Source organism: Myotis nattereri (assembly GCF_964212035.1).
Source record: "Myotis nattereri genome assembly, chromosome: 18".
Taxonomy (NCBI): domain Eukaryota; kingdom Metazoa; phylum Chordata; class Mammalia; order Chiroptera; family Vespertilionidae; genus Myotis; species Myotis nattereri.
In genome coordinates this window covers 8,089,578-8,102,189 of record NC_138093.1, presented here as the reverse complement: position 1 = coordinate 8,102,189, position 12,612 = coordinate 8,089,578, and the positions used below count along the sequence as shown (strand labels likewise).

General features: G+C 44.8%; 1 protein-coding gene across 1 annotated transcript in view; it reads right to left on the bottom strand.

The window, feature by feature from the left end:
* The window catches only part of HIPK1 (homeodomain interacting protein kinase 1), a 42,456-nt gene extending 29,983 nt beyond the window's left edge, over positions 1-12,473 (bottom strand). The window contains exons 1-2 of the mRNA XM_081112533.1: positions 12,374-12,473; positions 2,178-3,252 (exon numbers count right to left, since the gene is read on the bottom strand). Coding sequence (XP_080968659.1) covers positions 2,178-3,250 — 1,073 coding nt within the window. The 5' untranslated portion in view covers positions 3,251-3,252; positions 12,374-12,473. The remainder of the gene's footprint in view (positions 1-2,177; positions 3,253-12,373) is intronic.
* Positions 12,474-12,612: the final 139 nt, after the last annotated feature.

Here is a 12,612-nt window from a genome sequence, read left to right as displayed (position 1 = left end):
CTTCCTTTCTGAAATCAATAATAATATATTTAAAAGCAAAAAAGAAAACCACACAATTATTTCATGAATAATTTTTATCTCAACTGCTCTTTTTCAATCTTAAAAGGGCTTCAGACCTCGTCCTTGTCTTTGACAGGGCAGATAAACAGTTAAACACCTGCAGGCACTGCCAAGATGAAAGATCAAGAAAGCCCTCACCCCTCAGCTGTGCTCTCCTTCTTACTTCCCCAGTGCTCAAAATAAGACACAGAACTGAACTCTTCAGTGCACCTGTGAATGTGCTGTACACATGTGTACGTGTGGGTGGTCGTAGGATTGCTCAAAGGAGAATATCAGAAGCAAAAATAATTGGAACCTAACTCTCCCAAGTCATGAATAAATAAATGGAGGTGAGAGTCTCAAAATTAGTCAAGTTGCCTAGACAACATGAAAATAGAAATCAAAGACTCTAGGAATTTCTTTATCTCACTCAAGTAAGAAATACCATAGTTTTATAGAACTATAAAAAAAAAATAGATGAGAGTGACTGGAAGACAATATTGTTAAAGTGTCAATACTAACCAAAGTGACTTACAGATTCAGTGCAATACCTATCAAAAGTCAATGAGGTATTTTTGCAGAAAGAGAAAAAGCATCCTAAAATTCATAAAGATCTTGAGAGATTCCTTGAGATAACTGAACAATCTTGAAAGAGAATAAAGCTGGAGGTCTCCTACTTTCTGATTTCAAAACCTATTACAAAGCTACAAGTAATCAAAACAGTGTGGTACTGGCATAAAGACAGACATATAGGCCAATGGAAAAGAACAGAGAGCCCAGAAATAAACCCTCATATATACAGTTGAAGGATTCTGACAAGAGTGTCAAGACCATTCAATGGAGAAAGGATAGTTTCTTCGGTAAATGGTGCTGGGAAAATTGAATATCCACATGCAAAAGAATGAAACCAGACCCTTACTTTACACCACATACAAAAATTAACTCAAAGTGGATCAAAGATCTAAATATAAGAGCTACAACTATAAAACTCTTATAATAAAACACAGGAGAGACGCTTCACAACATTGGTTTGGCAATGATTTCTTGGATGTGATACCAAAAGTACAAGCAACAAAAGAAAAAACAGATAAATTGGACTTCATCACAGTTTTAAAATTTTGTGCAAAAAAAAAAGTGAAAAATCAACCCCCTGGATGGGAGATAAAATAAAAAAACCCTGCAAATCATATTATCTGATAAGGGATTAATACCCAGAATATCTAAAGAACTCTTACAACTCAACAAAAAGCAACCCAAATTAAAAAATGAACAAAGGACTTGAACAGACATTTCTCCAAAGAAGACATACAGATGGCCAACAAGTACATGAAAAGATGTTCAACATCACTAATCATTTGGGAAATGCAAATCAAAACCACAATGAGGTATCATTTCATGCATACAAGGATGACTGTTATCAAAAACAAACAAACAAAAACCACAGAAAATAACAACTGTTGGTGAGGGTGTGGAGAAATTAGAATCTTCATGCACTTCTGGTGGGAATGCAAAATAGTGCAGCAGCTGTGGAACACAGTTTGGTGGCTTCTCAAAGAGTTCAACCTAGAACTACCATATGACCCAGGCATTCTACTTCTAGCTCTATACCCAAAAGAACTGAAAACAGACACTTAAGCAACTGAATACCAATGTTCATCACAGCATTATTCATAATAGCCAAAAATGTAAAAATAAACAAGTGTCCACCACCAAATGAGTGGATAAACAAAATATGGTAGGTACATACAGTGGGATATTATTCTGGGGCATCTGTGAATTTTGATATCTGCAAGGTCCCAGAAGTAATCCCCTACAGATACTGGAGAACAACTTAAGTTTTGGGGGAGTCAAAAGGTATATGCAGGTTCCCCCGAACCGCCATGTTGTTCAAGGGCCAACTACATAATTCAACTAGGAACAAGCTTCGGAATCAGACAATTAATTTTTCTAGTGTTAAAAAAGATTTCAGATATAAAATAATGTTGCTTATAGGAATACCACACAAACTAAAACATGGTCCTGTTTCTACCTTGGAATCTGTAAATACATTCCTTGTTCTATGCAGCCTTATGTACTATATATTAACTATAAAGACAGATCTCGAGTCTGACACAAGCTTTTTAGCGTTGGCCACTTGCCTGTAGTAGCGTGACTGTAAGTAGGTTGAGCACACGGCCTTGGACACGTGACTAGCAGAACCAAAGTCAATGACCTTCACTCGGTAGGGCTGGCGCACTGGATCGACCAGCATTATGTTTTCTGGCTTCAGGTCGGCGTGAATGAGACCCAGGCTCTTGAGCTTCATCAGGGCGGTGGCCACCTGCTGCAGGATGGGCCTGATGTACTTGAGTGGCAGTGGACTGAACTTGTTCTGCTTTAGGAAATCATATAAGTTCTGCTCCAGCATCTCAAACACAAGGCAGGTGTGATTCTTATGCTGAAAGCACTCGTAAGAACGGACAAAATTATACTCATCAGCATTTTCACTGCTGAGGCGGGAAAGGATGCTCACTTCGATCTGTCCTTGTCTGGCATAGGAGGGGTGGTTCTTCAAGATCTTAATAGCCACAATTTCCTTGGTGCTCCGCTTCCAGCACTTCGCCACCTGTCCAAACGTTCCCCGGCCGAGGAACTCCAGGACTTCGTAGCTGTTGGTCATCGAGCAAAGGATCTCATGCTGGACCAGCTGGTAATCCCCTTCTCCGCTGGAACTGCTACTCTTTGTGGTCACAGTGGTGGTCGTGGCAGCAGCACCCACCACAGTCCTGTTTTGCAGCATGAGAGGGGGATGTTCTTCTATGATCTGCACGCTACCGTTGCTGTCGACCTCCTCACTTTTTCTTTTCAGTCCACATTTTTGATACGGCTCAAGCAAAGAAACGTTGCTCCTGTGCGTCAGGGTCTGGCTGCTTTGGAAGGTGGATGTCGCAGCGCTGGCTGAGCTGTCAGCCGCTGTCACAACAATGTGCTCCACGGCAGGGGCTGGGAGGAGAAGGCCCTGGTCATAGGCAGGGATGTTGAAGTTTGCTACCTGGTGAGAGGAGCTGGCTTGCCCTTGTGTGGCGGGGAGGGTTTTGCTGTGGGGATAGTATTTGTCGTTGTTGCTCTGTCCAGAAACATCCCAGCCGGAGGGCTCTATTTTCAGTTTCTTCGCACTGCAGAAGGCACTCGACGACACTGATGGGGGGGAAAACTGCAGCTGTGATGCCATACCTGCACGGAGAGAGGAAGAGTCAGACCCCCAGGTCACAACTTCTCGTTTAGAAAAGCCACCAGGAAACATATCTGGCTGGGTTTGATTTGCTACATTTTCCAAAATATGTTCCCTGTTATAGAAGGATAAACCTTTTTTGTTATAAAAGGACAAACCAACTGAGCTACCCATCCAAGGCCCCCAAATTCTTATTTCTAAATAACCTAACCACTCTACACTGCAACTTGGATTAACTTACAGACACCTCAAATTCAACATGTCCAAAATTAAACTAAGGAGCCTCCATCCCACCCCAGTTTTCTAACTCAGTTATGAGACACCACCATACACCCAGCACCTCAGGGCAAAAACCAGGGAGACCATGAGTCTGCTTCTTCATCTATAAAACACTGGCAGTAATATCTACCTGGTGGGGTTACTGTGAGAATCTAAAGATTTGATACATGTAATAGTGCCTGGGACTCACTCACTGTTATTACCCTGACTCATTCCTCTCCCTTATCCCCCCACATCTAATCTATAACCAAATCTTCCATTCTGCCTCCCAAGTGTATCTCCAATCGGCCGTTTTTCTCTACCCATTGGAACTATTCTAGTTCACTGGAACTTCCAGTAGCCTCCAAACTAATCTTGAATCTTGAATGGGAGGTTTGAGGTTGGGAGGGAGTCCTATGCAAATTGAAAGACTGCTCTTTCTTTTTTGAGAAAGAAAGGCATCAGGATGATGATGCAAAGTCCTCTCTCTCCTCCTGCCTCCCAGGTTTCCCCTGCTTTGGGGATAAAGTCCAAAATCCTCAACCTGCCCTAAAGCTCCCAAACTCCAGTGCTGTGACTTCCAAAGTCTTCCCCACTTGAATCCTCCACTCCAGCCATACCACCCTTCTTTCAGTTTTCAGAAGGCTCTCTGATTCAACATAGATTCTCTGCTGGGAAAACTGTTCACACACACACACACACACACACACACACACACACCCGCGACAATCACCATCACCACTGCCCCGCCGCATTCCATAAACTCCCATAGCACCCTGTTCCTCCCTTACAACTTGAAATTATTTACTACATTCCCAGCTACAGGATCAGTTCCATGAGGGCAGGTACCATGACTGTCTTGTGCTTCGCTTATATTGCCAGAACCTACCACGGACTCTGGCAATTGACAGACACTCAGTATTTGTTGGGTGATGCAACCCCTGCCTACCGAAGGCATAGCTACTCCCTACCATTCATATTAAATTGCAGGATTGTCGGCGCTGGTTTCGTTTTTTAATGTCCCTCCATTTTAGTTGTGTAGTCCTAGAAAAAAGGGGGAAGTCTCCACTCCAGGACACACAGTATAATTTTACTAGTCATAAGAGAATAAACACACACAACTAGAAAGGAAGGAAGCGTGACAAAGGATGTTACAGAACATAAAAAAGCAGTGTGTACATTTCTTCGTGCCTGAATGCAACTGAAAACCATCTGCACTGGACTAGACAGCTGGAGCGAACAAAACCTCAGCCTTCAGTTTCTAAAAATGTGGTCTGGATGTACTTCAAACAAGAGTTTCCATAATTTATATGAATCTTGAAGAGAAAAAAGTGTAAATTAAAGGCTAGAGTCAGTGCAATTTAACTCCAAGGCTATAAATTTACAAATCAACTTGTTCTACCTATATCGCTGACATAATACCAAATTATAGTAACAGAAAAATCTGTACCAGGGCCTATACAAAATGTACCTATTAAAATATATGCAAAAATATTTGTCATCATAAAATTGAGCAAGAAATGGAGAAAATTTGCGAAATTTGCTTTTCACTGTATATCTGTTGAGCTACTAAAAGAATTTAGTAAAAGAATTAGAATACACAAACTGCAATTTGTAGCTATGTCTGGGAACAGGAGGCCTTAAAATAATACTGAAAACAATTCATAAAATGTAATAGCAAATTCTTAAAAGCATGTTCATAACTAGACACTTTTTAAAAATATTGCATTCACCAGAGTAATGTTACTGACAACTCTTCACCCAATAAACAAAATAGCAGATGCTGATGGCTTCAATCTGCAAACTCAGTACTGCAAAAGGCACCAGTTCTAGAAAATGTTTCAGAAGGTTCAAGTATATAAATGAATATAATTCTCACTCAGTGAGACAAATTTAAGTTCCCCCGCAGGAAAAGAACCACCAGAATTTCACGGGCCTTCCCCACAGCCAGGGTGGAGGGTACGCTTACGTCAGTATGGTGGCACCAGGACTCACAGGGTGGCTGAGACTCATGCTGACCTCAAGGAGCACAAGGAGAGAAGAAAAGACAGAACCAAAGATGCCTACAAAAATCAACACCCTTACGGATGTAACACTCTGAAATTCAGCTGAAAACCGCCATTTGTAGGCACGGGATAAAGGTACCATGTTCCACGAAATTTGCCTTTGCACATGGGCAGGCAATGTTCTACCTACGCTGAGGCCTCCCGAACAAAAACATGGAACAGACTTCACACTGTGGGAAACCTATCATGTATCAGCCGACTCTCTGAAGGAAATTACAGCTGCCCCTTGAACAATGCAGGGGGGGCTAAGGGCACTGACCCCTGCACAGTTGAAAACCCTCCAAAACTTAACTACAGCACAAATATTTTCAATTCACAGGAGAACAGCTCCCAATAAACTAGACGTTATTTCTCTGACTTCCTGAAAATGTGGCGCTTCGATCCAGCAATAAGCTAGCCTTTTCATTTCGAACCTGACTTTCCAAGGATTTAACCATCTAAACGTGATGACAAATTTGCCCACTGTGTTAATCCCCAACTAGAACGAAAAGGCAAAAGCTACTGGTACTTGTACTTGCTACTGAAACGAGAAACGAGTCTTGCTAGAATCCAAGGCTTTCAAAACCAGGAAAGTTACCCCACTCCCTGCCATGGTCACATCTACTCAACATTTGTTGGGTGCCTCACACTAAGTCACTTCATATGGAGAATCTTACTATAAAGAATTAAGCCCTCGCCCGTTTGGCTCAGTGGACAGACCAGCCTGCAGACTGAAGGGCCCCAGGTTCGATTCTGGTCAAGGGCACATGCAGAGTTGCAGGGTCAGTCCCCAGTAGGGGGTGTGCAGGAGGCAGCCAATCTATTATTCTCTCTCATCATTGATGTTTCTATCTCTCTCTCTCCCTTTCCCTTCTTCTCTGAAATCAATATAAATATATTTTTTTAAAAATTCAAATATTAGCCCTAGCCGGTTTGGCTCAGCGGATAGAGTGTCGGCCTGCGGACTGAAGGGTCCCAGGTTCAATTCCAGTCAAGGGCACATGCCTGGGTTGCAGGCTGGATCCCCAGTGGGAGGTGTGCAGGAGGCAGCGGAGCAGATCAATGCTTCTCTCTCATCACTAATATTTCTCTCTCTCCTCCCTTCCTCTCTGAAACCAATATAAATAAATAAATAGTAAAAAAAAAAAAAAAAATTCAAATATTATAAGTAGGAATAGAACAACTGAGTATGACAACCAAGGTAATTACTTTGCCTTTAGTTTTCAGTAACTCCCATCTTTTCCCTGACATACCAATTACATATTCCTACTGTTTTCACTTAGTGTCATCTTTGCCTCTTTGATATAATTTAACACTTGGTGATCTAAATAACCAAAAACAGTATATTGTTTCTTCCTCTAGCACTTGTCCTCAGCTGACATGTACACAGATGTACATATTCTCCAGCACACGATATATAAAGAGCATTCACATCATTAAAGTAGGTAAACAAGAATACATGTTCTGTAAAAACAAAGCAAGACAAGTTTGGCAAGAAAACTCTTTCACCAGAACACCATCTCGCTACTCCACCCTTTTTTTTCTACCCCTACTGCACAATTCAATAGTCTAACCTGTCTCCCCCAATCCGAACTCTCAAGGCCCACTTTTATTTATTTATTTTTTTGGAATTTTCTTTTTTTTCCTTTCTCTTTTTTATTGCTTAAAGTATTACAAAGAGTATTACATATGTCTCCTTTCCCCCGAAGGCCCCCTTTTTATGCCTCCTTCTCCCAATTCACTCTTCACCTTACAAAAACGCGTATCAGTGCCCCACTTAAAACCGTCCAATAAAGGGTTCCAGCTGGGATCGCCAGGCCTTGTGAGATCTGGACCCTGATTAGTTCTGTAGCCTCGTTTTATCCATCCCAGGTTCTCTCTTTCAGAAGTACGCTTCTGTGTTCCTAGAGTAGGCCTTGCCTTCTCCTGCCCTAGTTCCTTCACACATCATGTCGCCTCTCTGGACTTCATTTCCCCTTCAGCCTCCGTTTTTCTGACTTCTACTTATCCTTTCATCTTCCCTCACAGCTCCCTTTTTCAGTGTGGTACAGGGTGTTGCTTGGGCTCGAAACTTCCTTTCTCCTTCATCCTAGGCTCGACTATGGTTCCCAGCCCCCCTCTCTAATAGGAAGTGATGTGTGGGGGGAGGCTTTCGTGTTCCTTTCCCTCTCCACCAGCAGGAACTCATGGAGGCTCAGCTTCCACCATGAAACCACACCCAAGAATGGCAGAGCAACGAGATGGAAAGAACATGGGTCCCCGAATGGCCATGGAGCGCGAAGCCACCTCCCCACCAGGAATGATCACGGCAACCTGGAACATTCAGGCTGCTACATGAGAGAAAAACTATTTCCCTTCAGCTAGAATGTTTAGTCTACCTTATGCTGACAAACATACTCAGGAAAGCCTTCCCCAGACCACTTCATAAGAGGGTAGGTTTGCTGGTAAAGGCTCCCATAGCATCCTTCACTACTACATACTTCACTTGTAATTACTCATTTCATTTATTAACAAACATGTCTATCTGCCTGGCACTGGTCTAGCCACAGGAGATGAGGTGTTCCAGATGGATAAGATCCCTTATCTCCTGGAGTCTACTTCCTATTGAGGAGACAAACACATACATACATACACACACATACACACACACACACAGACACACACAAAATAGCAGCTAGTGATAAATGTTATGAAAACAAAACACAATGACATGATAGTGAAGGTGCAAGGAGAGATACCCTGGGTTTGGTGGCCAAGGAAGCCCTTATAAGGTGGTGGCACTTACACTGAGACCGAACAGACAAGAAGGTGCCACTGAAAGTGAAAAAGAAGAGTTAGTGCCAAGACATACTCTTGGCCTCCTTGAAGAAGAGACCAGTATCGACGGAAAGGAACAGAGAGAAAACAGTAGAAATAGGACCCAAAGAGGAGACAGGGCTAGTGACTTGTGGGCCGCTCTGGATTTTATTCTAAATATGACTATTTGTAATTATTTATTTAAAAGTTGACTTCTAAACTGCAGGTGTCATGGGCAAATCTCAACAGAAGAGTAAGTGCCCCCCTTTTTTTAATCATCAGCATCTACCACAATGGTTGGCACCTTGTATGTGTAAAATGTTTGCTAGAATGAATGACTATAGAGAGATCACATTACTTCATATATATATAAACATAAGAGTTCAGAAGTCATTTTTTAGAGAAATACATGATGAAAAATAGAAACTAGAGTCTCACGTCTACAAGAAAAAAAAATATATATATAATGTAATCAGTTTTCTAAATATAATGATACTGAAGGAAAAAATAAGCTTGAAACCCTTAGGACATCATTTGAATCAAAGCTCCCCACCCCCTTTCCTGCAGCACTTCCTTCATATGGAACCATGTGAAACAAGCCAGTTCCCCAACTAGCACACAAAAACAGGGTGTGAAATAGGTGCTGTGAGCTGACAAAGTAACTCTCCAAGTCTATACAATTTCCAGCCATTTAAACCAATTTTGTAATTTTTCAGTAAACTGGCTGAGGGGGCTTTCCTTGTAGGTAGGATATTGTTTCCTAAATTCCAGTAGCTCTCTTAGGATTTGGAATGATGAATCTATAGTAACAGAAAAAAAGAAAAGAAAAGAAAGCAGGTGCTTTTGTGTTTGGTAAAAAGGTGCTATCTCAGTACGTGCACAGGACAGTCTACAGGCCTGTACAGTTTAAAGAAAACTGTATAAGGAGAATGTCAAACTAAAGCATAGCTCAATCTGAAACAGACGCTAAAAGGGGACCCCATTTAGATCAACAGGCAAAGGCCTAAGGAAAACAGGACCCAGGCAAGGTAACAACCGTTTGGCAGGCGGAAGGTGGAAAGCGCTCTTTCAGATGAATGAGATGACTATTGCCAGTGTGCCAGGGGCCATGGAAAAATGAAGAACTGTTTAGACTAAGGAGAAAATCTGAATAAAAAACGTATTGCATTGGAGAAGACACTGGCAAAAAAAAAAAAAAGTGTGGGGGGGGGGGAGACAGGGATTCTTATAACTAAAACAGACCTTATATGCTTTCTAAAACTCCCTAATTCCAAGACGAGAAAAAGGAGACCCAAGAAAGCCCTAGTTTCGCAGAGTTAATGAGTAGCGAGGCTGGCAAAGAACTCAGGCCTTCTGGTTCTTTTTCCTTAAGCTCTCTGGGAAAGCACTGTACCAGGTGTCCTTAAAGAGTCCAAAAGAAATACACATAACTTTCCCCACCTCCCAAGAGCTTAGAAATGTGCTTTGGTGATATGACACACCAAAAAGAAAGAGAAAAATATAAAAACAGGATGTAAATTTCTGTAAGTGCCAAATTATGCTCTACCAAAATACGTTAGGCATTTAGAGAGCTGCAAGATTCGGAACAGAAAAGGAATCAAAAGCAAATCAGTGACTGTTGAAGTGCTACTGGAAGGAAAATGATTTTGATGACTTGTGTTCAGAATAACATGAAATGTAAGGGGAGAAACTGTGGAGGGCCCAGCCTGCGTGGCTCACTGGTTGAGCGTTGACCTATATATGAACCAGGAGGTCATGGTTCAATTCCCAGTCAGGGCAGATGCCCGGGTTGCCAGCTCAATCCCCAGTATGGGGCATGCAAGAGGCAGCCAATCAATGATTTTCTCTCATCATTGATGTTTCTATCTCTCTCCCCCCACTCCCTTCCTCTCTGAAATCAATAAAAATAATAAAAAAAGAAACTCGGAAGGAATTAATAACTAACTTTTTAAAAACTAAAAAAAAAAAAGGTAATGGATACTTTATACAGTTGTGAAAATGAAAATAAGAGGGCAGATCAGGAAGTTCATGCCTACAATTTACTTCAAATTACAAAAGGACCGGTTACAATATATAACTAACAACAAGTTGCACAAGTTCCAAGCGTTGTAAGTTTACTAGGCAGGGTTGGCTGGCTGGTTTCTACCAACACAACCACTGAGCTGTGCTTATGAAAACAAAAACCACAGGAGGAAAGAATTCCATTTTCCTGAGAACCGTGAATTTTGAGACTATCCTTTTTTACTTTTAGAAGGGAGTTCTGGTTTGGTTTTGAATCTCAAGTTACCCATCGACTTGCTCTGCAATCCATAAAACAACAATGTCCAAAGTGAGGATAAACTAGTCATGAACATGTCACTAGCAAAAGTCCTTTTACCAATCAGAGCCAGTATATTTACAAGATCTTATTCACCATTTTACTCATCAGATGCTTTACTGGCTTGGCTGCCTCCAGTTCCAACCACAAGCTGAAGGGTGGCCCTTTCTGTTCCTTCCAACCAGGAATAGTATCTTTCAGTCCATGATATCCTTCATCATACCAGTATTACAGCACAGAACCCCGAGATCATTACATGTAAATATCCAAACTCCCTTGCTGAATAACAACTGCTGGGTAAAGTGACTTGCTAGTAGATTTTTAAAAACGTTTTACAGAAAGCTTTAGACCTCGATGCGGAAAAAAAAACTGGTAATGATTTGCACCCTCTGTAATCTTTAAAAAAAGCCAAAAAAAAAAAAAAGCCAAAAAAAAAAACCCACCACACACACACACACACACAAAACTGCAGACCAAGAATCAAAAATAGCTTTACACAAACAAGAGCAAAATTGCAGGTTTTGCTCAGGGCATCAGCCACTTAATTTAACCCCACTTCACCGGGGGCAGGAAGCCACACAGCTGTTTTCATCAGAGTTACTAGGAAACAAACAAGATAAAGGACATACTGGGCAGAACAGGCTCCAGTGGAAATGCATATTTGGATGCAATTCCTGAAAATTCCCAAAAGCAAGCATCTGGGGCTGCCTCAGAACGGGTGCACCTACCACGGAGTCGGCGGTGTAAGCCGGGGAGACCTAGCGGAGCCCGGGGTGGTTCCCCTTCCCCGGCCCCCCGCTCCCCTCCCCTCCCCCATAAACAGGAAAAGCGCGCCCAGCAGAAACGCAGGCCCGGGCTCGGGATGGTCCCGGCAAACCCGCGGGCGGACCCGCGCTCCCGGCGACCGACCTCCCGGTCCGGGTTGCTAGCAACAAAAAGGGCCTCCTCCTTCCCACGGAGCCGGGCGAAGAGCGTGGAGTTTGGGTTGTTTCCTCACCCTTTTATTATTATTTTTTTTTTTTCTTAAACGAAAGCTTTGGGAAAGTGACAGCAGACAGCAAACAGCAAAAGTTTCCCCCGGAGCCAGACCTCGGGCTCGGCCCCGCACACACAGATGCGTCCACTCGGTGGGCTGGTCTCCCGCCGCCTCCCCATCGTTACAAAACGACCAGCGGAACGATTACACACCAGCGGGGCTCAACCGCACCGGCGGGGGGGAGCGGGGAGCGGGGAGCGGGGAGCGCCCACACCCACCGCCGCCACCGATCCCTCCCGACGCCGGTGCCGGGCCCCAGACGGCACGCACGACCCGCCGCCGCCGGGAAGCACACACGCACCCGCCGCCCGGCCGGGCACCCGCCACGGCAGCCGCGGAGAAGCCGGCGGGGAGACGCCGGCGGCCCCTGTCATTCGAGGACAACACGCCCAGGAAGAAGTGGCAGGACGCAGGGGGAGTTGCCCCGAAAACCAGCCCGCAGCCTCCCCGCTTTCCCGGGGGCGCGATCCCGCCCGCGGCCGAGAGCGGCCGGGCCGCAGGACCCCGACTCCAACCCCGATCCCGGGGGGGTGGGGGGGGCCTCCCCGAGAGAGGCGTCCCCCGCAGGCCGGGCGCCCCGGACAGCCCGCGGCCCGCCCAGTGCCCCGCCGGGAGCCGATCCGAGGGCGCTCCCGGCCCAGGAGCCCGCCCGCCCGCCCGCGCCGACTCACCGCCGGTGTGTCTGGTTCTCAGCCGCGAGCTGGGGCTGCCGTGAGGAGGCGGCGGAGGAGACAGGATCCGGGGCCCCGCCGCCGGGTCATCATACCCCCCGCGCGCGCCAGCCCGGGCCCCGGCCCCCGCCCCCCGGAGCCGTCCCCGCACCCGTCCCGCGGGGGGAGCCCCCACAGCCCCCCGCTCGCCCCGCCGCCCGGGCCCTGGCCGCCGTCGCTGCCGCCTCGGCCCCGCGCGA